This window comes from Centropristis striata, chromosome 1, assembly GCF_030273125.1.
Source record: "Centropristis striata isolate RG_2023a ecotype Rhode Island chromosome 1, C.striata_1.0, whole genome shotgun sequence".
NCBI classification, from domain to species: domain Eukaryota; kingdom Metazoa; phylum Chordata; class Actinopteri; order Perciformes; family Serranidae; genus Centropristis; species Centropristis striata.
In genome coordinates this window covers 33,774,539-33,800,803 of record NC_081517.1, presented here as the reverse complement: position 1 = coordinate 33,800,803, position 26,265 = coordinate 33,774,539, and the positions used below count along the sequence as shown (strand labels likewise).

The 26,265-nt window shown below is 37.3% G+C and overlaps 1 protein-coding gene across 1 annotated transcript; it reads right to left on the bottom strand.

Moving 5' to 3' along the window:
- Nucleotides 1–226: 226 nt before the first annotated feature.
- On the bottom strand, nt 227–25,165 carry LOC131971417 (rab11 family-interacting protein 4A-like). Its single transcript, XM_059332892.1, has 4 exons — nt 25,008–25,165; nt 15,286–15,373; nt 11,593–11,672; nt 227–394 (listed from the first exon to the last, which is right to left on the bottom strand). Exons 1-4 carry the CDS (start codon nt 25,158–25,160, stop codon nt 227–229), a joined length of 489 nt encoding a protein of 162 aa, XP_059188875.1. The 5' UTR covers nt 25,161–25,165.
- Nucleotides 25,166–26,265: the final 1,100 nt, after the last annotated feature.

Genomic DNA, 26,265 nt, shown 5'->3' with positions numbered 1-26,265 from the left:
TGTTAATGGCATTTTTTGGCAGCTCATGGTATGAAGCACTAAGAGATATGAGGAGAGAAAAAGGGAGGAAACATAACAATGGTTGAAGCTTCATGCACTCTGTCACATTTTTTCCAGCACGCCTCACTGCCTTTCCTTACTGATACCGTCCATTGATCACTCTCTGCTTGAGCAGATTTAGAATCATTTTGCAACTCCACAGTATTGGGTCGACTGGCTGCTTTTCTCAAGGGTATTTTGGAGACTTCTGCGGCACTGCGATCAATGGGTGAAAAATCGAGCACATTTTCCACACAGCTGCATTACAGATACCGTCTTTTCTAATGTGATCATATGGGTTCTTTCTCCAAAATCTGGAAATGCAGATTGTCTCTGTTTCTGTAATGAGTTGAGCCTAGAGAGACACAGACATAACCTACATCAGATTGCCTTGACTAATGCACAACTAAAAGGCATTTTTAAAAGTAAAATTTGGATTAAAACTTGAAGAAGGGACTGTATTATTATTTTGGCTGGGTATTGTTTAGAAACGTACGATGCCAATACCCTTAAAGGGATAATGATAGAGTACTTTCCAACTTCCTACTTCATTCGATACCCGTCATGTGACCAGAAGCATTCAGCTGTGTAAAATGCGACCAGCACTCCCATCCAAATGATTTTTACAGGAATACATTACATGCTGAACTGTCATTTCTGTCAAATACACCCCAATTGACTTCACCACACCAAAGACTGTGTGGCTTGTAGCTGCTGCGGTATTCTGCCAATCACATGTCACATTAACTTGGAGGACGCTCACGGTGATTGGCTGAAGCAAAACCAACAAATAGGATTCTTTTTTATAGATTTGGGTATAAAAAGGGATTAAATGTAGGTTTAACTGAGAAGTTTCAATACTACTTGGTACTGGCTTAGTTTGGCCGACACCTTAAAAGGTATTCAGTACCAATAACCAGTCATAACTAGCAGCAGAGAGGCTCAAAATGAGTCATCAGTAGTCTGGACCAAAAACTGTCTCCAAGTAAAGTTTAAAACTTCCTTTTTAGTGTTAGATAGAATACAATATAAGCATCTTTGCAATTCAAATAACCGTGATAATACTGTAGAAATCAAGTATTCAGATCCCTTACTAATATAGCACTAATATCACACTGTGAAATTACTCCACCAGAAGTAAAAGTCCTGCATTCAAAACTTACTTATGTGAAAGTACAAAAGTATCAGCATCAGAAGTACTTAAAGTATCAAAACAAAAAGTACTTGTGATGCAGAATGGACCCACACAGATTGTTTTATATATTCTAAATATATTATTGCATTTTTTGTATCGATGCATTTATGTAAGCAGGATTTAAATTTGGTAAAGACAGGGCTCATTTTAACTACCGTATATACTGTAATGAGGTATCATTTAAAAACAAATGTATAATCAATTTAAATTCATCATGTTTTTCATGTTAAATCTTGACCAAAAAAGTAACTTAAGCTTGCAGCTAAATGTAGTGGAGTAAAAAGTACAATATTTGCCTCAAAATGTAGTGAAGTAGAAGTATAAAGTTACATAAAATGGAAATACTCAAGAAATGTGCAAGTACCTCAAAATTGAACTATATGAAGTATAGTACTTGAGTAAATGTATTACATTCCAGTTACATCCCACCACTGCGCTCTAACCTGTCCCAAAATCTGGATGATAATGATAATTTAAATGCAATATTTAACTGCATTGTACATCTTGAGTTAATATTATTTAAAGCTTTTTCTGGATCTGGCATCATCATGTTAGTGTATCTGAGAAGAGGCAGACAGAGTGCAGACCCCATGTGCTCCACCACGTCGTCCTGACCACAACATTGGTTCCTGTTTCCATCTGAACTGATTTGGAAGTGAGGCCTGATGAGTGTCACCTGCACTAATGGGCTCCGTCACTCACAACACTAACTACAGGCCAAATGGCTAACCCTTGAATACATTAGATAAAAGGTGCTGCTTAGTTTATCTGTCTCTGTTTCTCTTTGCCCACCTCTTATCTTTTCTTTGTTTTCTCTGTTCTGTTTTCCCTTCGTGGCTCTTCAGACTCTCCCTCTTTGTCTGCATTCCTTCTGCTGCTCTTATCTCTTTCCAGACGCTTTTTCCTTCACATCCATCAATCCATTAATGTTTTCCTTGTGCCATTCTTTCCACTGTCATCGCTACCCCATCATTTTCTCCTCACTTGCGTACAAACAAAGCTCACATCGTCAGTATTGCCATGCACGCTTGCTTCCCATAACCTCAATAGTCAATATACTATCATTATAACAAACAAAGACAATGAATGCCAATTGATTTTTGCTTCAGGCTGCATGTGCTACAGCTAGTTATCCCACATGCTACAGTCCTCCTCCAGGCTTTGGCAGAAATGCTACAGTACTGTAGCCATTTCACTATAATATGCACACACTACATGTATAGCTAGAGCCAGATACCTGTGATATTTTATATACCACTCTGTATGTTTTGTTCTGTGTCACTACTAGTTACACTAGTTACAATTGTGCCACAAATAGTGGCTATTTTTTTTATAACTTGTGTAACAAATGAAAACAATACCTACAGAGAGAGAAGTTCAAAGCTTACTTTCTATCTCTGCATGAAGCATTCAGAAATGGTCGGACACAATTGTCCCCTATTCTGAAGTCTGAAAGGTGTGGGGGGAGGGAGGTTTCTTCAGCTATTCGACCATGCGACTAGCATTCCTGACAGATCATACTGGCCCATAGAACAAAAACCTCCCTCCATTTAATAATAAACTAAGTCACCACCAAATGAACATTATACTGGAGATTCACTGAAAATAAGTGATTATCTGTTGTTTCTGCACTTTATGACCCATTGCTTCTGCTCTTTATAATAGGACCAGTGGGGAAGTTCTTGTAAATTAGATCTTGTACAGTCTGAATTGTATTGTTATGGTTTTATATCTAAAGTGACTGTGGACTGCTTGGCTTATTGTGGCTGCAAACCTATCCCCAAGTGGGACAATAAAGCTGAACTGAACAAACCACGACTGTACTCTGACAGTTTTAATGCATGTGTCTTGTTCAGGATTTGTATGATTAACAAGGATTTACAGATCACACTAAGAACATGTGGTTGAATAGTTTGTTTTAAAGATTAACTCTCAGCTCCCCACACAGATTTATTCTCTTATATATTCTTACAGATTCCATTTTATGTGAATAATACTACAAAAGTGAAGAATCTGTATGGCTATTAACAATGCAAGTGCAACTATCTCAGTGTTTCCTCTAGGTTTTTTTTTTCAGCAGCAGGGATAAAGGGTTATTTGTCCCCAGGATGGTGTGTGCATGTAAATATCAATCAGCAATTTAGAAATGAAACTGGACTGCAAAACAAACTTTAAAACCAGTGTTTCCCACAGGATTTTCTGAGACAATGATGGGGGGACCCGAACAAAGTAGGGGGGTCCGGTTGCATGCTCCCCTGGAGATAATGTTTGCCCTAAAAGCCTAAATTTGGGGATCTCTAGCACATTCTAATGCCACTATTCCATCATATACACTGATCTTAATGATTGCATATTTTAATTAATTATTGTAAAACGGAGAATAAGGGTTCTTCTATGTTTTATTTAAGGCATCTTATTTTGACAGTTTTCTTGTAAATTATGTGGTGGACTCCAGTGCTCTTATTTTGAAAGCTACATGTGTTTGCTTTTATTTTGTAGGTGCGTCCAATGTGTTCTTAATGTAACACTGAGTAAATACATGGACCGTAAGAACTAATGGAGGCTGACTGACCGCAGTGTGCTTCATTCTCTTCCAGGAATATTAGCTAGCTAGCTAATTAGCTAGGTGGAGCTCCTGCTGTGGTCATTGCTACAGAGTTTGAAAAAATAAAATAATCCCCTATTCTGAAGTAGCAGCTGGCATAATTTAGCACTGGCGGGCCGCTGCTACTGAATGAATATAGCTGAAACTCTGCATCTAATAGCCCCATATCCTGAACATGATCCAATGAATGCATAAAGGAGTTAAATGTTCACTGTGTATTTACACTAATCGCAAATATGTGCACAGGGAACCAAACCAGACGGTAAAGTAAACCAACCAAGTGGAACACACTTAATTTACTATCTGGGTGGCATTACAGCTGACATGATGTGTTTTGTACCTGAATGCAACCATTAAAATATTAAAATCAGCTTGTATTATGAATTGCTACCGAAGAGGAGAGATTGAATCATCACATATTAGGTTCTTTGTCATCTCTGTGATGTTTAAATGTGAATTTCAAAACCCATATATTTGTAATTCTGTGCAAACATCTTCCCTAATCCTCAGAAGTATTCTTGCATATTTTAATGATTTGTAATTGTTGATGTAGGAAAGTCGGCAAAAGATGCAACACTAACTTTAGCGCAATAATTCTTATTATTATATGATGACAGCTGTCTTGAATAAAAGACAGTTCAAAAAGACATAACCGCAGCAGCTGAGAAAAGGCTGGGTCATTAGCAGACATCACAGAGAAAGCTCACACTGCCAGCTCTGTCCTCTGATCACGAGAAAAATGGTAAATCTAAAAGACATCTTGTCATAATGTGCCATCACATCACATCATACCAGATGGTCCACAATGTGGCATCACATATCACAGGGCTTCCATGGCTGTCAGCGAGGCTATCAGTCAACAGTGGTGGTTTTTAATGTGGCCAGAAAGTTTGCCGTGTAGATTTGGGATTGTCCAAACATCACATGCCTGCATGCATTCACACACATGTGGCAAAGACACAAAACATACACAGAAATACACAGAAGTTAAATAATTTGTCAGGCAGTCTTTGTCCCCATCTGCATCAAATATCAGAGAGAAATCGATTTTATGACAGTGCAGTTCTTAGTTTCGTAGATATGAATTATTTAAATTGAACAACAGATGCAACTATGTGCAACATTAATAATAAATGCCAAATAGCAGTCATTTTATTCTTTATTCTGTTTTTATATCTTTGTAAACTCCCTGTCTTTTTCTTGAGCTGCTGTGACAACTAAATTTCCTCATTGCGGGCTAAATAAAGTCTTATCTTATCTAAACCAAAACAATAGTCCTGCTACTCATCCTGTTGAGAAGAATTTGAAACAGTGGCATATACTTCTAATGCCTGGACTAATTTTAGTTCATCTTAAAAAGAAAAGATACTGATAAAAACCCATTTTCCATTTGCTTATCCTGATCAGGATCAAATTGGCAACAAAGTGAGGAGAGCAGCTCAAACACCTCAGCGACTTCACTCAGCTACTCATAGATGTTCATCAAAATACCTGCTGGGAGATGTAGTCTATGTAGTCCAGCATGTTCCCTTTAAACTAAGAACAACATGCCTTCTAATCATCCAATACATAATTACCAAGTGTGGGTTTCTCCAGGTTTTCCAGCTTCCTCCCACAAGTGTTGACTCTAAAATACCTGGTGTGAACGCCCACTGTACACAACTAGCAAAATGTACTAAGGTTACACAACAAGGTGTATGGGGGTGCAAGTCAGTCAAACTAGGAATGAATGAGTTGCTGGAGCTGCAATACGCCTGCAGGTTTCCGGTCATCTACAACAGCAACAAAGACAGGGTTGTGTTTAAGAGAAGGACGGTGAGTGGGCCAATGTTCCGATAAAACACTATCACGTTGTGTTATTATTCTATGTACTTCTTCAATTTAATAGCATAAGAGAAGCTTTTCAGTTTTATGACCTGCTGTGACTTGTTGCCTTTGTGTTTGTTCAGTGTTCTTACATACAGTGCAATACAAAAGTGTTCCTTATTTTTACAATGAGTATAGTTTACCAAAGTTGCTAGTGTACATAATGCTTTCTCTCTCCTCAGCAAGAGGACTTTGCCGTTGACACTTGCACTACTGTCTGTTCAAAAGAGACTAAAAGAAACATATCCTTATGCATTTGTTGTTTGTTTTACTTTTGTGTACCACTACACCCTTACTAACCACCTCCCTAAGTGGTTTTGAGGTGTCAGAACAATATCATTTTTTCACTTTCACAATCGTCACAATGTGCACAACCAAACGCAAACACAGTTCGCTTTAACAAATGACTGATGCAGTTGTTCTGCTGGTGAGGAGAGTCTTCAGTAAAGAGACAGTGGAAAAAAAAGTGGAAAACAGAAAAAGTTCTGATGTGGCAGACGGAGTATCAACATTTAGTCCCTGAGGGATGCAGCTCTTCAGTGTTGTTTACAGCACACTGTAGATTCATTCTGCACGAACCAACAATGAACTAGGACCATCATTTGCATCATTACATTCCTAACTGAGAAAGACAATATAATCTAATGCTTAATGCATGAACAACGATATGAATACATTACATGAACAACATCTTGACCTTTGGACACATTTCTGCTAACTGAAAGAGTTCAACTGTAAAAAGAGCCACAGACGGGTAAGGCACAGCTCAGAGGAAGGCTTGCTGACAGTCATCATGAGGAAGTGTTCGTGTTGCAGACAGTGACGAGATGTTGCCTCTGCTTCACAGTCTGCAGTGCGGTTCGGCTGGCTGATTTTCACATCATGCTTTTGCACAAACAATGGTAAACAGCAAACATGCCCTTTGTACTCTCTCTCTCTGTTTCTTTCTGCTTCCCTTTTTCATTCCCTCTTTGTTTTACTTTGTTCTTTGTTTCAACTTTTGCCGTCATTGCTCTCTCCTGTCTCGATGCCCCTCTCTCTCTGCCTCACTTCTCTCCTCCCATCACAGTTCTTTAATCAGACCATGAAATGACTGCAGAGACTGGTGGAGCAATCTCCTCCTCACTGCTCATCTGAAGTGCTAATGTGAAAAGAGGGAGAAGAGAAGGATGGAAGTGGGAAGAGATGGAGGAATCAAAGGAAGGGAGACATAGACAGGCAACAGAGAAAGAGAGAGGAAATGATGCAATGAATAAAAGAGATTTCTAGAAAAGGATGAGAAAGGAACAAAGTATAAGCAAAGGGTGCAGCTGGATGCTGGGGAATGAGGGATAATAAATAAAAGCAAGAGATGTCCTCTAAACAAGAGTAGATATGAAATAGGAAAGGGTGAAACTAGAGCAGTATAAAGAGTGTAAATAAAAAGAAATGAGGGTGAAAAGATGACAACAACTTTTTCTGTCAGTGTCTGACCTGCAAACCTCACGTCTGCAGTCGTAACACAGACACAAAGACAATTCGTCTCGATGATAACCCGGAGAGGATGTGTGTTCACAGAGAGCAAAGAGATCAAACGAAACAAGCAGGAGATGAGGAAAACACACAGAGAAAGAGCAGACAAGCTTTGACAGGAAAGCAGATGAGAAGGTAGAGAGCTTAGATGATTCCTCAGACCTGCTCGAAACCCCAAAGAGAATTAAATTAACATCTCCCCGTGTGAGGACAAATGAGGTGTAAATTATTGATTATTATTCTGCAGCGGCTCATTGAATCTGGGCCACCATACAGTTTTCACATATTTTCAGGATCAGCTTTTATGAGGGTTCCCTGCTGGTTAAGGACTGGCTTTAGGCTTATAATTGACTATCACTGAATACGTGAAGATGTTAGACTAAAATGTTGAAGATATTGGGTGCATTCCAATACCCATATTATTCGGTAAGCCAACAAAAGATTTACTATATCCAAATACATAGTATGTCACATGCAATCCGTCAAAAAATAGGATGTCCTGCTGCATTCAGTCAGCATGCATTTCTCAATAAGTTAACCCACAATTCTCTGTGCAACATATATGAGCTAGAGAGGTTCAGGGCAGAATTTTATGACAAAAAAGTATCTTTCAATTGTATGCAAACTGCATGCAACAGCGCAAACTTTATGAGGACAGCTACAAAATGTACTAAAAGCAAAAAAGAAAAGATTTGGATTGCAGCAAGTTTTCAAAATGTTGTGCTTTGTTGTGCATTCATCAACATAAAAAAAAGAAAGAAAATAGTATAATTTAGCAATATCAGTATTGATGCTTTACTGTATATCATCACGGCTGTGACACGGTCGAAGTCCTCCTGTAAATAGACCTGCCGTCAGCAACTAGTTTAGTGAACATAGTGCAGTACGTATTAGCTAAATACCCACATATTTCCCTCAGGAGTTGCTGGAGACCAAAAAGAGCTAAAGAGAGTGAATATTGGATTCGTCAGGTAGCCAGAGACATGACTCCCTCTTAGCTGGTTTCGTAAACGGTGGTAATATGTCATCGATATATTACAGTTTGTTAAGTCGTAACATGGCTAAAAATCAATTGATACTGCTTTTTATAAAATGTAATATACCATAAAGTAGATGGAGGATAATATATCCACGGTTATATTTTTTTATGAAGGATGTTAAATTGATTTAAACTTAAGGAATATAGATATTATTCATTTTCTGTATTTTGCTGCAGTCTAGAATTGATCATACAGTCTTATTCTACTCTTCCTCCTATTGATCCTGCTACAGTATCTAACTCTGGAGCTGAGGATTGAGGCCAAGACATTCCCACACACTTGAGCAGACACACACACACACACGCTCGCATGTTCACTCATGCACACACTCACGCACACACACATGATGAATGTATCCTCCCAGGTGCTTAGTGCACCAGTTCAATCTGTCTTTGCTACGTGCCAAAATTCACTTCAGCACCTGCCCTAACCATGATGAGTCTTCCTCCTGTAATATTTGTGTGTGTGTGTGTGTTTGTGTGTGTGTGTGTGTGTGTGTGTGTGTGTGTGTCTCCAAGAGTGTGAACACAAGCAGCAGGAGAGAGCAAGCTAATAAATCCTCTCTTACGTCTCTTGCAATAATGAGAGACTTCTCACCTTTCCTCCTTCTCTTCTTTCACTCCTTCTCTGTACCCTCTCTCTATAAAACACACACACACACACACACACACGCACACGCACACAGAGAGAGAGAGAGAGAGAGAGAGAGAGAGAGAGGGAGAGAGAGAGAGAGAGAGAGAAAGAGAGAGAGAAACACACGCAAACACACACAGAAACACAGAGACAGACCTCTGCAGAGTTACCCTGGGGAGCCCAGGGATTCCTCCCTCTCCTTGCTATGGCAACACAACTTTACTCCAGAACACTTTTTTCCCACAGCTGGACACCCTGGCACTCAAATAACTGAACTTCTTTGGATCATAAATCTAATTTAAAAAGTCATCCAGAAAAAAGAGGGAGAAATCCTCTCTAATGTGAAAATGAGATAAGGAGACATTTAGAAAAGACCTCCAGTAGACTGAGCAGTTAATAAAGTGGTTCCAATCAGTGAGGAGGTTAAATAACAGTTATTAGTTCCACGTTATCTCTATCCACCACAGGAGGAAAACTCCTTCCTACAAGAAAATGAGATAAGCTCTGCACAGACCAAGACCGATAGATGGCACAGAGAAAGTACCTGCAGATTACACTCTGTGGAAACTAATACTGGAGCATCGACTGGCTGCAGCTTCCAATGAGTTTAAATGCAATGGCAGCTTTTTCTCCTGCAGCATTTCACCCAAGGGAAACACTCGATAAAACATAAAAATGAGGTGAAAGAAGTCCTTAACGTTGAACACAATATTTCAACTGTAACAGCACTTTACACACCCCCTGTAAACGACCATTCATGCTGCTCAGCACGAACAGATCAATTATATATACAGACCTGCCAAGTTGCTCTCAACAGTTATAAGCAAAGCTATATTGAAAGCATCTGTGTGCTCTGTATAACAGATTTCTCTTTGATTTTAGCCTTCTAATTGAAAAGATCTCTTGAACTATCGTAATTGTCAGCTTCATTGTAATGAGAAGCAACAGCATGATCCTGGTCACCTCTATTACCATCATTACTGTAAATTAAGCCTGGGTGATGGATAAAATTCACTATCACAATATAAAATGTCATAATTTATTCTCAGTCTGTCTCTACACTGCAAGACAACATTTACATGTATATTTCCATTCTGTTAAACAGAATTTCTTGTTTCCTAGCCACTGCAAAGACATTTCCAAGCATAACACAAAATGCATTTTTATTCAAACAGACAACTAAACCACAAACTGCAAAACACCTACCTGTCACTGTGTGGAGAAAAATGATAAAAGGTAAAAAGCAATCTTGGATAAAAGCAAACACCTCTTCCTGGAATGTAAAATACTTTGACTGCTACCAGAGTGTCTTTTATAAGCTGCGTTTCAAGGGGGAAGTGCACAAATGACACAGCGTTTCCAGAAAAGAGAAGTGTTTTGTATTGCCCGTGAAAGACGCGGTAGGTAGCAACCGTATTGAATTTCACCCAGTCTGAATATTTTAAGAGCACTTCTCCATTCGTATAATGAAATGTTACACTGTATAGTGGTGAAAAGACTCTTAACTTCTCTAAACCTGTGGCGTTCAGATAAAACAAAAACAATCTGAAGATAGAATATGGATGCAAACTGTTGCACAGAATAATCTGCAACAGGTATTTCTCAACTATAGCGATAAGCGTGCGGTGCAAAGTGTTCTTAATGCTAGAGGGAGTCATTGTGCATAGTATCAAATTTCCCGAGAGATGACCCTAGGAATTTAGGAAATATGTGTCAGATGTAAAACCTCAAGGTTCTCTGTGAGATTATGAGGTAACAAACCAATTATCCGTCAGTTTGAGGCTGTGTGGCAAGGACACCAAATTACTAGCTCTAGATTGATAAATTGGAAAACCTATTTAAATTATTATGATTTGTTTCTTTTACATTAAACAATAAAATTAGGACTTGTAACTATTTTATCCTTCCACCAAGGGCCATTAAAATACCAAAAAATACATTTAGAAGAACAAATCTATATAGAAATGTACCAAATCCAAGAACTCATCAGGGATATTAATACTATTAACATTCAACTAAGTTACCCTGCTATACCTCTGTTTTCTGCTGCACATCTGCAGTTAAACACTGCCACCAAGTGGACAGAATAGTGAAGTACAAGTTGCACCCACTCAAGATTTTACTCTAGCATTGTTGTTGCTGTCGTTCTTAGTCTCAACATGGCTTTAAGGTTTAGTAAAATGGATCAAACTGCCTATAAAACAATGTGTAATGGTCCTATATAGAAGACTATTTAGCATTTTTCCTTAACTTAATTGAACAGAGATTACCAAGCTATAGTTTACTGTTCCTCAGTCAAAAAAATAAGACTAAACCGTCGTTATGTTAGGAATTGGGACTGGTCCCAATGCATTATTTATTTTCTGCATCATGTTTTTTAAACTGTGCTATAACCCACATACAGTCTGCTGCTACTCGCCTCCAACAACTGCTCACATCTGCACAACTGGGCTGTAAAACTAGCACAGTGGGAGTCACAGAGAAGCTGCCTGGTGCTTTCTGTAGTTTCTGGTTGAACCACAATTAACCTGCTGCTCGCTTTATGTGCTGCAGTGCTGATATTGATCTAAATATACTGTACAACCAACAGTGAGAGGAACAAAATGAATCCATATTATCCTCTTAATTGTGTGTCAGACTGACAGTTGAGAAAAATTCAATTCAATTCAATTCAATTCAATCAAACTTATTGAAAAACTTACCCGACAGAAACTCTTAACAGTCTCATACGGCCCTGTGATGAACCGTGCCCCACTTTTCTTTTTAAGGATCCCAACATAACCTGCAAAGAAAAAAAAGGCATGCATGAATCATCTCAGTCTGTTTGAGATTCTGCACTGCAATCATTTCCTAACCAAGCTGCTTAAAGCATGTACTGCTAAATACACAATATACTGGTTGAGACAAACACCTACATGCTATGTGTTGTTTTCTGGTTGGGGATAATGCACTCACAGGCTTGTCTTTGTGGCATTAAGTGACGAAATATTCTAGGTTTTCAGTTTATGACATTCACCTGGACACAGTTAGTATTACTTACTGTTTAAAATAGGAAATTTAAAAGGGAAGAAAGCATAAAATGTCACATTTGTTTTTGTTTTTTAATTTTCAACAAGACAGTGTTCTGCAAACCTTTCAAAAGCACCAACAAACAGACTCTCCTGTGTCTGTTTAGAGATGCTCCCACTTCAAAAACAGCGGGTCAATATCAGGACACAAACACAAACACTCCCTGTGATAACACTTGTAGGAGAGAGCAGATAAGTGGTGTAATTTATGAAACCAATCTATTATTTAGGAACACAAATCCATTGAGAGAAAGTGCAAAACAGTTGTGAAGTGGCACCAGGGGGGTGAGGCTTCCAGAGTGGAGATGAGGTAAAAGATGCAGCAATTTCTCCAGCAAAATGCACAAAAAACTGAAGTTGCGAATGAAAACTTTCACTTAAAACTGCAATGAGAAAAGGACTCTAACTACTATCGATTTGTCCGTCAATTATTTTCTAGATTAATCTACTAATGGTTTGATCCATAAAATGTCAGAAAATAGTGAAAAATGTCCATCCCAGTTTCTCAAAGTCCAAGGGGATGTCATTAAATGTTTTATTTTGGCAGTCCTCAACCCAAACAGCTGCCCACTGTGACCAAAAACAATAATATGAGAGCGGGGGGAGTGACCCCAAACATTAAAATTGCAGATTGGACAGCTAAATAATGAGCTGAAACTCTATAAAGCACAATAAAAATGAGGCGAGCTGACAGTTCTCTGCAGGTTCATCACTACAGTCACATTTGATACATTGTTATTATAAGAAGTTTAATTATAGCTGTACTTACTGTGTAAAGGAAGTCTTAGCGACGTCACATTTTTTGCAGCTCACACATTTGGAAATAGATCATTAACTGACACTGGAGTGTTTTTTAAAATAAAAACTGTATTATTAATGCCAGTACAACTCAACATCACTTAAAAAATGCAGAACCAGAAACCCAAACTTGTTTTACTCTAAACCCTTGGCGTTCCGCCAGCCCGCTGGCCGGGTTTTCTCTCTGAGGCTGTAGCAGACTCAATTTTAAGGCCACAGAGAAGATATCACATAGATATTTAATAAGCAAAGGGGGGGAGAGTGATTGTAGTGAGGGCTTTTTTTTATTTACTTGACCTTGCTGTATAAAATTACCTGCTGTGACCTCTAGGATAATCACAGTCTCATTAAATGATATCACCACAAACTAGAGACCTAGAGCTTTCTGAGGTTGTATGGCTTCCCCAGGTTTACTGACAAAAAGGGGGCTTCGCAGCAGTTTACAAAATAGAAGTGCTTGCAATCCAATCGCAGAAAACTGTAACTCTTGCAGGAATCTCCAAAATCTCAAGTCTTGGAAACCAAATCATAGCATGGGTTTTTCTACGGTGTTCCTCGAGGTCTTGATGTATTGATGTGGCATTCTGGAGGGATGTTTGACTCTTTTTACTGATTCTCGACAAATACAAAATGGCAAAATTTAGCACCAAACCTGTTTAACACATACTATCAACTCAAAAGCTATGCTGTAACAATGTATGGGGCAAAATTGAGTGTGAAAGTGGAGCTCATACATTCATATCATAATGTTCTAAACCCTTATACACTTTGATAATTTTAATTAATTGATTGATTGATTGATTGATTGATTGATTGATTGATTGATTGATTGATTGATTGATTGATTGATTGATTGATTGATTGATCGATCGATTGATTTTACAGATTTATTACTAGAACAACATGACATTCTGTGCTGAACTGCATCTCAAATCAATGTTCAGGTTCCCATCTTTTAGATTATGTGCACCACTTCTATGTGACATATACCGTTGACCGTATCTCCCCCTAAAACTCCACTGCCCACAACCCAAGTTCTGTGTATAATGGGGCAGAATGACACGGGGCTAACTTAGTGGTATAACCCCACTCTGTCCCTTCCTGTGTCCTGGTTGGCCTCGGTCCACTGTTGTGTTGAGCTGACCTGGTTTTACAGCGACTCTCAGTCTGGGCCGAATACAAAGAGAACAGAACCCAGAAAGAGGAAATATGATGAGCTGGCAGAAATTACACTTTATTCCACTTGGTGAAGCGATGGAGTATTACAGTATAAGGGCTTCATTGTCTCCTGATTGTTGTTGTAAAATATATTAAAAATAATAATAAAATACTAACTTATGTTCATTAACAAGTCTGCTGTCAGCTAGGAAAGCCAGGGGAGTCCCATTTAGAAACACAAATAAACATACTTTCTCACTTTCTTTTAGTGGTAGCTATGTAGCCAAATTGGGCTTGATGTGCAGTGAAGTTTTTACAAATTTCTACCTCCACCCCAATACAATATAAGTGAACTGTGTTTTAAATGTAACTTGGTTGGTTTAACTCCATCAAACCCTTTGGTTTCACTGTAATATTCTGTGTAAAATTTATAGGTTTTTGTTCAGAATGCATCCATTTATGCATAAATCGCAAAACAGGAGAATGTAGTCAAAACAGATTGATACCAATACTGACAATCTTCTCCTTAATATTGTAGCAAAAAGTGCCTTTGGATTACTGTAGGACTTTTAATTAACAGAAAAAGAAAATGTGACCAATGCTCCATTTTACAGTGTGTCATCTAAGCCAACACATGCACTGCAAAAAAAGAAAAGTTGGGGGAACTCAAAATTTCAAGGCAACAAACTTCGATAACATTTTAAGTTGGACAATTAAACTAAATATTTTAAGTTTTGTTTTTGAGTTTGCTCAACTCTAAATTCAGATTTTTATCAACTCAACTGTAAATTGTACTAACTTATAATTTTACATTGTAATAACTTTTAATCCTGACTTCTGCTAACTTCTGCAATGTGTTGAAGTGGCACGATTGTAACGCCGCTATGAAATGTCAGCTAATGTTGCGACCACAATTTTGAGTTAGCATTGATACGCTAATATGTATTAGCGTATAACAAGCAGCAAGCAGTAATGTAACAAGCAGCGCTGCTAGCATCAGTTAGCCGCTAGCATCAGTTAGCCGCTAGCTTTCGCTAATGACCAAATTCCACTGCTTTCCCGCATTTCACAACAAAGAAATAAGAGTTAGCAGAACTATTGTCCCTTGTTTTGAACCCTAACTTAAAGATATAAGTAACATCAACTCACAAACTTGTTTTTGAGCATACAACTGGTTTGCTTTGTTGTGCTAACTTACATTATTGCCCTAAATGTCAATAATTTATAATTCCAAGTTTTACCAATTTAAATCACTGTTTTAGGCCAAAAAATACAAGTTGGCTTTTTTGCAGAGTGTGCAGCCCTTAAAAGTATTTATTCACACACACAGAAAACATATTCTCTCAGGTGCCATACTGAGCTCGTCCTAACCTTTCATGGTGAGGACACCACGGCAGAAGTCTTTGAAGTTGATCCTCCCATGAGAGTCGCGGTCCAGACATTTGGCCAACTTCTTCACCTGTGGAAAGGAACAGAGTAGACATGATGGCTATCAGAGCACAACAAACACATTTATGTTAATGCACAGTAACATGAATATAGTTGAGGGTAATTTGCTCCGTGTATTGCTTAAAAAAATTCAGTTTGAAGTTTGAAGTCCTTCTGTGTGGAGTTTGCATGCTCTCCCCGTGTCAGAGTGGGTTCTCTCGGGGTCCTCCTGCTTCCTCCCACAGTCCAAAAACATGCACTTTGGTTTAATTGGTGATTTTCAATTGTCTGTAGGTGCCACAGAGAGTGTGAATGGTTGTCTCTCTCTATATCACTGCCTTGTGATAGTCTGGGTCCAGGGTGTACCAGGGTGTTCAGATAAGTGATTAAGGTTAATGGATGGATGGATGTTAAGAGTTTTGTGGAGCAGTCAGCTGGTTGAGTCAAAAACTGCATATGCTCAAACATGACTGGGAGCTTACAGTCAAATGGTTCAAAATGCTCTCTATATAAGTCATTATGAAGCAAAATGCACTCACTTTGTAAGTTTTTTTAAAATGGCAAAACCGTTACATAAAAAGTGTGGGGCTAAGTCATCATTTTGACTATTTTTTTCTAATTAATGTTCTTCTCTTCATTGTGTTTTCAAATATTCTAATGCAATTCTTTGCCATCAAACTTTAAACCTTAAAACTGACAAACACATCACCTTTCAGAAATTTTAATTTTAAAGCCTAAGAGATGCTTTTCAGTTTTTATAGTCTACTGTGACCTATTGCATTTTTTTAAGTGTTCCATGTTTGTACAGTTACAGAAATGTTGAAATGTCAGAAAATCAATATCCAGCAAATCAAGGCTTTTGTCTTTGAAGCACTGCAGACTGCTTAAAATAAATGAAAGGAAACATTCTTGTAACTTGTCTCGGTGAAGCTGGAATGAACTGTGATTTTGTTTACCTTACACATGTAATATACAGGGAGTCCATAAAGTATCTTTACAATTTGAAAAAAATATGACAAAGGCAATTGATTGGCTATCTCAATCAGATTTGTTATGTGTAGTGGTTATCAAAGTTTTTAATCACATTGCATTTGTGTATTTCAGGTACCCTGTTGATGAAATATGTACTAGTAAATGAACCCCTATTAAAAATTGCTACTCCTCAAGGAAACACAATGTGTCTCATGGTTTATTGAAAAAAATGTTTCTGTGGGGTTATGTTAAAGATATCATGTATCAAACAAAGATACGGGACATCACTGACCTAAAGCAAAAGTTCACTGATGCCATTGGGACCATTGAAGTGGTTATGCTACAGCGAACATGGCAAGAAATCGAGTACCGTCTTTATGTGCTTCATGCTTCGAGGTGTATTAAATGAGGCAAAAAACCTTCAATATCTACTCTTCATTTTGTAATAATTTCCACATATTTGGCTGATCATTTGCTTTTGTAATCATTTTTTTAAGTTGTCAAGAGACTTTACGCACACCCTGTATATATTCTGTGCAGCCTGAGGACCGATGCACTGATTAATTTCATACATTTTTGTTAACACAACATTTTACATACAGTTAAGAAAACACTTTGTCAGTGCAGAGAAAAAGCACAGGTTTGATTATCAACAAATGTTCTCCTGTAGGCGTACCGCTGGCTGAACAGAACTGAGCCATTGTCAGTGTTCTTAGCTACACCTGTGCTTTTTTTTGCTACACCAACTCAAAATGTGTGCTGTGAAAAAAATCTATTATCAGTACTGAAACCCATATTGGTTTTAGAATGTTATTGAAAAAGTACCTATGGTCTCCTCCATTAATATGCATTTGCATATGCGTGTGTGTGTGTGTGTGTGTGTGTGTGTGTGTGTGTGTTCTTCCTACATAGTGAGGACCAGAACACGTTTTTAACCAACAGAGTGAGGACATTTTTGCAAAGTGAGGACATTTCAGCCGGTCCTCACTTCTTTAAAGGCTTTTTTTGAGATTTCAGACTTTGTTTTAAACGTTAAAGGTTACATGATAATGACAATTAACTGAAACTGTATTATGTGGTTACAAAGATAACTAAAATCATAGTTAAAATATCTTTCGTTCTTGTCTTTGTCAACCTTTTTCATGCATAATGAAGATGGATAAGGCAACGGGAAGAAAGGCAAAATTTACTGTGACCTCTTTTAATCTCCCACCCAACAAATACCCTATTACAAAAAAACTAAAACTAATAAAAACTAAACTAAAACTAAAACATTTCAATTAATTTTAGTCATTCTAAAAACTCATTAAAACTAACTGAATTTGAAAACAAAAATTCACAACGAAATTAAAACTAAAACTGATGAAAAATTCACTATTCCAATGAGGGCCCTCACAAAGATAGGAGTACAAGAATGAGTGTGTGTGTGTTAATGCATGTCTGTGCCTCCCACTGCCACATTAAACCAGTTGGTTTCCGAGATCGACAGCTGGCTGACAAGTACAGCCCTGTTTTAAGTAGATGACTCATCCTCTCTTTCAACACTGCACTCAGGCTCTTTACAGACAGGGACAGTGCTGCAGGAGTTTCACATCACCAACCATAAAACAGTGATAGTTTGTCACATTTTTTCATGGTGCATCCGTCCTCTCCTTTCGTTATCATTGCAAACAACAGAGTGATCTTTTAAATGCAGAGCTACACTACACAAGTCCATTTTGCTGCTGTATAACAAGTAATGTTCCTCACACTGACCTCCAGAAACATATTTTTTTCCAAGAAGTTAAAAAAAACACACATTTGAATCTTTCCTCCAGAGCATCTAAAGGTCACATGGGGTGTTAAAATATCCTAACTCTGCAGGATTATAAAACCAACTATAATTGTGTGAATTACAACACATTACTGCATCTTGAAAACAGGCCAATGTTTCCAGCTTCACTGGAATCTGAAATGTTTACTGCACAGCACAATGCTGTTTGGACAAACATCATACTATTAATGATGGTTTTGATATTCTTGCAGCCTCAGGAGTGTTACGTCAATGAAGTTGTTAAAATCAATATGGTTATCACTTTGGCAAATGCATGGTAATATGCCTGTTAGATTAAAAGATTTTGAATGTGTAAAGTTTATATTTTGTGGTGGTGCAAACAAAAAAATGGACAGGAATCAGCCTCTGGGCCCCATTACACTTGATTTTTTTTTTTTTTTGGTAAAAGTGGAGATTTTGTCCTTATGTGACGGCTGCACTCGGATGCTTCAAATGTCAGTAACCACACACTTATGTTTTCAAGTGTACACTTAAATTTCTCCTCCAGTTTAGAGTTTTGTTGACCTTTATAGTTTGGATTTTGTTTATTTTGTTGGAGTATGGCAGTTTGTTGGTGCTTTTGTTTTGGTAAATGACTGAAACATGTATGTTAATACAGTAATTACTGATTTAGTTTAGTGGGTAGTGTAAACAAAAAAAATCAGATGAATTATATGATATACACTCACAAGCCACTTTATTAGGTGATGTGTGTATCTAATTAAGTGGCTGTGTTGTCTTCTGCTGCTGTAGCCCATCTGCTTCAAGGTTGGACGTGTTGTGTGTTCAGAAATCCTCTTCTGCATACCTTGGTGTGCAGAAGAGTGGTTATTTGAGTCACTGTTGCCTTTCTATAATCTTGAATCAGTCTGGCCCTTCTCCTCTGACCTCTGGCATCAACAAGGCATTTTGGCTCACTGGATACTGGATATTTATACCTAAATTGGTGATTAGACATCTGCGTCAATGAGCAGTTGCACAGGTATACCTAATAAAGTGGCCGGTGAGTGTCTGTCCCCCTTTTGTCTTTGGTGTGTGTCAATTTTAGGCTGTTCAGTTTATTTTAAGTTAGCATAGCCGGAGTAATGATTTGTCTAGTTGATCTGTTTTGATTGCCCCAAACTTCATTGCTAATTTTGTAAATTGTTGGTTTAATTTTTTGTTAAATATAACTCTATTGAAAATAAAGGAAGTCTCCAGAAATCATTAGAAAATAATTCCTCTGGGAACCATGATAACATACAATAATTTACATGGACGTTTGGCCAGTAGCTGTCTCTCCATGTAGAAACAGCGCTAATGGGACATCAGCCCTGCTCCAAACCAACAGACATCGCCGTCCTCTGGCCTCACTGACGCCTCCAATAAAAATAATTATATGTAAATAACTTTTGACTTGAACCAAGACTTAAGGCAGTGGGGTGGTTTCCTAAAAGAATCTAACAAGCCTCATGTGCATTATCACACATTTGTATAATTAAAGTAGCCAAACCATGCCCAAGTACATGCACGCCCTGACTCATGATCCTCCCACATCCACATCACTGAAGAAGGTTGCTGCCTTCAAGCACTCTGCACCACAGCTGAATAATGCATTATTCTCTTTTGCAAGCTTCCCACAGCCATTTCAAATTTAACAGCAATGATTTTAGCAAAGGTCTGTGACTGAAACGGAACAACAACTTCAGGGTTTTTTCAGGCTAAGAAAAAAAAAATTAGGTTGGACCTTGATGCTCCAACTTTGAGAGGCAGAGACGGTGCTGCAACAACAGCCAACACAAGAGAAATAGTTGGTCACTACTGGATTTCAGGATTCTCCAAATCCTCAATTCAAGGACACTTTTGATTTTTTTGCGACCGATGCAGATACTGATTTAAGACAGGGGAAAATAATCGATAACCGATATGACGGCCAATATAGTCATTTTTTGAGCTGGAATGAAAATAAACCCTTTTTTATGTGGATTGTGTACACTGTTAAAAAAGATAAATAATAGCTACTCAATAAAATGAGGCAACAGATTGCACGCAATATTATTAATTAAATCTAACTACGTTACAAATTGAGTTAATAACAACTTAACATGAAGTGCCTGTCAATTAAAAACGGACTAATTCTATTGTGTTGGATTCATTCAAAATTCTCTTGATTTAGAATTACATACACATAAAGATGATATTTAATGTGATCAAAATAAGTAGATTCTATCTCAAACATTTTTATATTAAAGTTACTTAAACAACTGCCTCAAAATCAAGGACGCATTATATTTAATACATTTTGTCAAATATATTAAGTAAAATGAAATGACTACAGAATAATTTATTACAGTGTACCGATTTTTCACCACTCTCTAAAGCAGGAGTCACCAACCATTCTGAAATTGAGAGCTACTTCAAGGATACTGAGTAATACGAAGGGCTACTCATTTGATACAAATTTCTTGTTTTTGACCACAGTGTTTGAAATGATCATCACTGCTTCTTTAAAGACCTCCCCATCAGAAAAGGCTTTCATGCTCTTTATCAAAAAGTTTGCAGCTCTAAATGAAGCTTCAGTTGCTTTCTGTGATTTTTCTCCAGCCTTGTTTGCCCAAAGCTGCCTTTAACTCAGAGGATTTTTCTGCCCGGCAACCAGGGCACTGTGTTGGCTACCCCTGCTCTAAAGGTACCCAGAGAACTACTTTCACAAACATAAAACTTTATTAAATAACTTTTACATTATTGTACATTCTACAAACAATGTTTTACATTGTCAGCCAATTCTATAAATGATAACAGAGAAAATAAAAAATAGATAGGCATAAAATAAATAGCTAAATAAACATCATTACTGTTTAGTGTCAATTGCTGACTATTTAAAAATAAATGAATTCATTCATTAAAAGATACCAACATTTCTAAATCACGTCAGACAAGTTTCTGCATTATATATTGTGTAAGAAAAAGTTTTCATAACAACACATATTGGACAGCATACACATCAATATTGATAGGCCAATATAGGCCGATAATAAATAATAATAATAATAATAATAATAATAATACATTTCCGATGTAATCATTTTGGCTATACCATTGTTCAATCAAAAAACAACAGATCATTGGTTTTGTGCCCTGAGTTTCATTTACCTCTTTAAAAAAAGAAAGACTATGTGTTAAGTGTGATAACGGTCATGTACCACACTAAAGCCACATTTCAATCCATTTTTTTCAATCCTACTTTCGATTTCCACAATTAAAATGGAAAGCTAATTTAGATTGATTTTCAATTCCCCAGTAACTACATATTGGAAAACTTTGCCCTTGTTTTTTTTTTTTTTAAATTAAATGAGCATTGCCTATTATTAGAACATACGGCACACACACGCCCACACCCTCGTATCCATTATCCTGGAAACTGGGTCATGTATAGTGCTGCTGGTTGGAGCACTTTGAGGAATTGTAAATGAGGTCACTAGAGGACTTGGATCAAGGTAATCTATCTGGATCAAATCCAGTTTCTCCAGATTTGTGTAAGCAAGTTGTTCAAGACGTTTGTCAGCCTACATTGTTTCGCACTTTGTTTTTAAGGACGAAGTGAAGGGGAAAGAAAAGGGGGTCAGAGGAGAGAGCTGTAGGATAACGTGAGATTGAATGTGACTGTACAACTGGGGGAGCATCACCTACTGTGTTCAATAGTAGGTCAGGTTGTCACGGAGCAGCTGGTGGGAGCTGCCCATATAGGACAATGACAGGAGAGGGCAAAGCATGCAGGGGGCTCTTTAATTGGTGCATCAATTAAAAAGTACAAAGCAAACAGAGTGGGTGTAATGTGTGTGTCTTTGTTTTTCTGCAAAGACAATGTAGTGTTTTTGTATTTTTGTGTGTGAATTCTGCATTATTGTCATTAGAACAATAAATAAAATGTTATACAATTTATTGTGAGGTGTATAATGTTTTGCATTAAACTGTACGACCTTTGTACTGTGGGTAATTTATTCATTTAATTTATAACTTTATTAAGGGTTACAACAGTCAGTCAGACAACTTAGATCCATAATAACATCATAAAAGATCCACATGACGGAGTAAAAATGAAGAAACACAGAAAAAGAAAAAAAAAGTGGATAGTAACTTTATACTGTATGCTAGACAGATTAAGTAATTGGTTCAAATAATGTATTTACATGTTGCTGAGACTGCCTTTATGTAATAAAATAAAGTAGAAAAACTTTTAAACAAGGAGATGATTTAGCAAATTTAGGTTTGTGTGGGTCCTTGGGTTATAAATTGCATCTACATCATCGTGTGAACCCATTTCCCAGGTCAGTGGAAAGCTTCCCCACGGAGCTAATCAGCGCCTGCACAATGTTCCTGCTGATGAGCAACACAACACTGGGGAGCCAATCAACCGCAGTGTTCAGTTACCCTGACATGCAGTGAGACACAAGGGATGTCCACTGTGAGACATGCACTGATGAAAAACAGCTCAAATACAACCAATAATACCCGTTATTCATCTCAAATGCAGCTCTCTTAGTCAAATAAGTTTCAGAAGATGACACAGTAATTTCCACTTTGTGTTGTCTTTTATAATTAACTATGCATGAAAAAAAAAATCCTCAATCAGATGAAACAGCATACTGAATCTAACTTATTAGAGTTTTTAAGCTTACATTATGCAATAATGGCAGATACAGATGACATGAGATGTTTTTTAGCTTTGTTATTATGAATCTTATAACTGGAACAGTACAATACAGCCACTTAAAGCTGAGGTAATTTGCTGTGCTTGACATGCAGCAGGTACTGAGAAAGTAACTGCTGACCTTGTCGTTTCCCAACAATAATCTTAAGAAGTAAAATGTAAGTAGCAATCAAAAAATCCTCTTTGGATTTCTCTTTTACTCCAAAAATACACCCTTACGTTGTACACTAACCATTTTCTGTACTGCCGACCCTGTTCTGAGTTGCAACAAGGTGCAGCTGCCTCAGCAAAACTTGGTGAGAAGTATGGTACACCCACACATGATATGCAACATGTTATATGATACGTTATTTTTAGCCAGCACATACTGGATTTTGATATAAGTATCTTAGAGTTTTACATTTTTCTGATTATGATCTGCCAATAGCTCTACTTTCATTATTCTGAGTAAAAGACAATTTGCTGGTGTCATCACATATTTTGTCCAGCAGAGCTCACTCCAACTAACAATCTCGGGGCAAACGGCACAAAATGAGACATTAAACTGCTCTCAGCAATCAAACCTATCAGGTCAGTCAACACAGAAGACAAGAGCGTCAAGAACAGTCAGAACAGTCAGAACAGCCACCTCACTAATGGTAAAAACTATAAACACACCACAAAAATAACAATTACCAACATAAGCCACCATGTTATGAAGAAACACATTAGTATAAACAGCAAACATCTTAATTTTGGGACAGAAAACATACGTCATAACATAAATAGGAGTATAATAACATAACATAACATAACATAACATAAATAGGAGTAATTTTATGTATTTAGATATATGTATTACAGCCATGTCAATATATATCAGCCATTATTGGCATTTCAAAATCTATCATTTTTTTACAGAAAAAATGCAGAAAATGATGGTTGGACTCATTTTGAAACACTGTCGTACAGCTACTTATTTTATTTTTATTAACTTTATTAACTATTTATTTATATTCTCAGTTTTCATGTCTAGAATTGGTTGACAAATTTAAACATTGTATGTAGAATGTACAATAATGTATATTAATATTAAAGATTCTTTAAATAAATATTTGTTTAACCCACTATGTCTTAATGCTATGCAGTAATACAAGTTAGGCTAAATTATAGCGAGGGAAAAACTGACATGGCCATTTTTAAAGCGGTCCCATGACCTCTGACCTTAAGATATCTGAATGAAAATGGCCCTATGGGTATCCACACGACTCCTATTTACAGACATGTCCACTTTATGCGAATCCCATGCAGTTTAAAGCAGAAATCAGTTAAGAAGGCAGCCTTCAGTCTACCTTTGCAGAGGTATATCAATGCAAAATTGGTGCACAATTCACATACAAAAAGTCTATTTTCATTCCAGTTAAAAAATTAACAATATCGGCTGCTGTATCGGTAAACAGTGAATTTATTTCCTCTCAAATTGGTATCAGGTATTGGTATTGGTATTGGGCTCTAGTGTGCATGTTTATAAAAATATGTGTGTAAATATACTGTCATGGAAAAAAAAAATATAAGACCAACCTTTTTCTTCAATTTTTTGTTCATTTTAATGCCTGGTACAACTAAAGGTACATTTGTTAAGAGTTGTGTGTCGTTGTGTGTGTGTGTGTGTGTGTATAAACACACACACACACACACACACACATCAGAATATTTTAGCCTACCCCCAAGTCAGCATCAGCATCAGCCCACAAAATTCAGCATCGGTCAGGCTCTAGGTCACAAGCAACTCTCAAGTCAGAGAGGTAAATGAGCACCAGGCTGTTTTGCTAGACTTTCAAACTCATTTCTCAGTCTCACTGCATTGCTATTAGAAATAGTGGCAATAGTTAAAGGTCTTTCTGCTTTGGCTTCAACCTGAAAAACTTTGATGAGAATCCTCTTCTGCATGAGTCCGGCTCAGCTCTTCCCAATTAGTCTCTCATGTGTCATAAATAAAAGTTGTGAAAGCCTGTAATTATATCGTTGCAGGAGGCAAGATGTAGTAGCCTGTAAAGTTTCAGAAAATAATGAGGGTGTGTGGCAGATGCTGGCGTCACCTAGAGCACCTATAACTTCACTCTAATAGCCGAGGGTAGCATATAGTTGCAGGAAAAAGTCACACAAAGCAAAAATACACGATTAGTGAAGGCGCACGGCACGTGTTCTCACCTGTTCTGCTTGTCCAAACTGAGATCCAAGCTGCACAAAGTGTTCAGGGCAGATGAACCCGTCCGAGTCCTCGTCACACACGTCAAACACCTCTTTGAGTTTCCTCACAACTGCCAGCAGACGCTCCGGCTCAGGGACGAAGTCTTCATCCATCTCTTTACTGTTTCATTTTTCTTCTTTTAGGGTGCTTTACCCTCGACGTGACCCACCAACAGCATGCTGTTTGCGCGTGGATGCTGCTGCTGCTGCTGCTGCGCGACAGGAGGATTCAGTGTGATGATGCTGATGGACAGAAAGTCCCAACCCGGAAGCAAAGTGCAGCAGTGTTTCCATCGTAGACTGTATGTTTCCATCCACAATAAAATACACTTTTTTTCTTTTAACATTTTTTTTATTTATATCAAACAGCAATACATTGTACAGTTACAAAAAAGAAGAAATGAGTTACAGAAAAATAAACAATGCAAAAAATACATAGAAATAACTAACATTAAAAAAATAGAAGAGTAACTAAATGGAAAAGAATGAAGCAAAAACAAATAAATAAAATAATAATAAAATAAACAGACGCAAGATTACATGTTAGTTAAAGACATAGACGCAGTGCATATGTTGGTAGTCTTCACAGCGTTTTTGGTTTTGTAGACAGGAGAGAGTTGACATATACTGATCAAACTCTGACTTCAATAAATACACTTATCCTCCTCACCTCCCACTCAGTTTGTCATCACAGTTTCAGCTCACTGAAATGTCTGCAGGACAGCTAATTGCCATAGCAACAACTGTTGCGAGGTGGCCTAAAAATAAAAAATTAAACAAAAGTATTCCAGAAATTATTAATGTTTTATTTTACAGGATTTGCCCTTGTTTTTCTATATAAAGAATATTAATGACTTTTATTACAAATAAAAACGATGAAATCTGTAAATTAATATAATGGGGACAGTATAGTTTTTTTCTGTTTTTGTTTTACGGTATTATTGAAATGTTTAATCATGTTAAAATTACAGTGTAAAAATACAAAAAAATACATCATATTGCTGAATGTAAAATTAAGGCCATTATCTGTTTAAACTTTAAATTAAATGTACCCAAATGTACATTTACCTTCATAATTAAGTAAAAAGACACACACAGTTATTCCAAGAGTACATTTAAAAAAATACAAATATTTACTGTATATTATCCATATTTTTTTAATAAATTATCTGTAAAATAACTTACGGTTGTTAACTGTTATTTGACAGTAAGGGTTTGG

What these genes read in the sequence shown, in the direction of transcription:
- LOC131971417 (XM_059332892.1), bottom strand. Translation starts at nt 25,160, where the DNA reads ATGGATGAAGACTTCGTCCCTGAGCCGGAGCGTCTGCTGGCAGTTGTG. An exon ending in AGTTTGGACAAGCAGAACAG is followed by an intron (nt 15,374 to 25,007) that starts GTGAGAACACGT and finishes TCCTTTCCACAG; the next exon opens with GTGAAGAAGTTGGCCAAATG. An exon ending in TGGTGTCCTCACCATGAAAG is followed by an intron (nt 11,673 to 15,285) that starts GTTAGGACGAGC and finishes TTTTCTTTGCAG; the next exon opens with GTTATGTTGGGATCCTTAAA.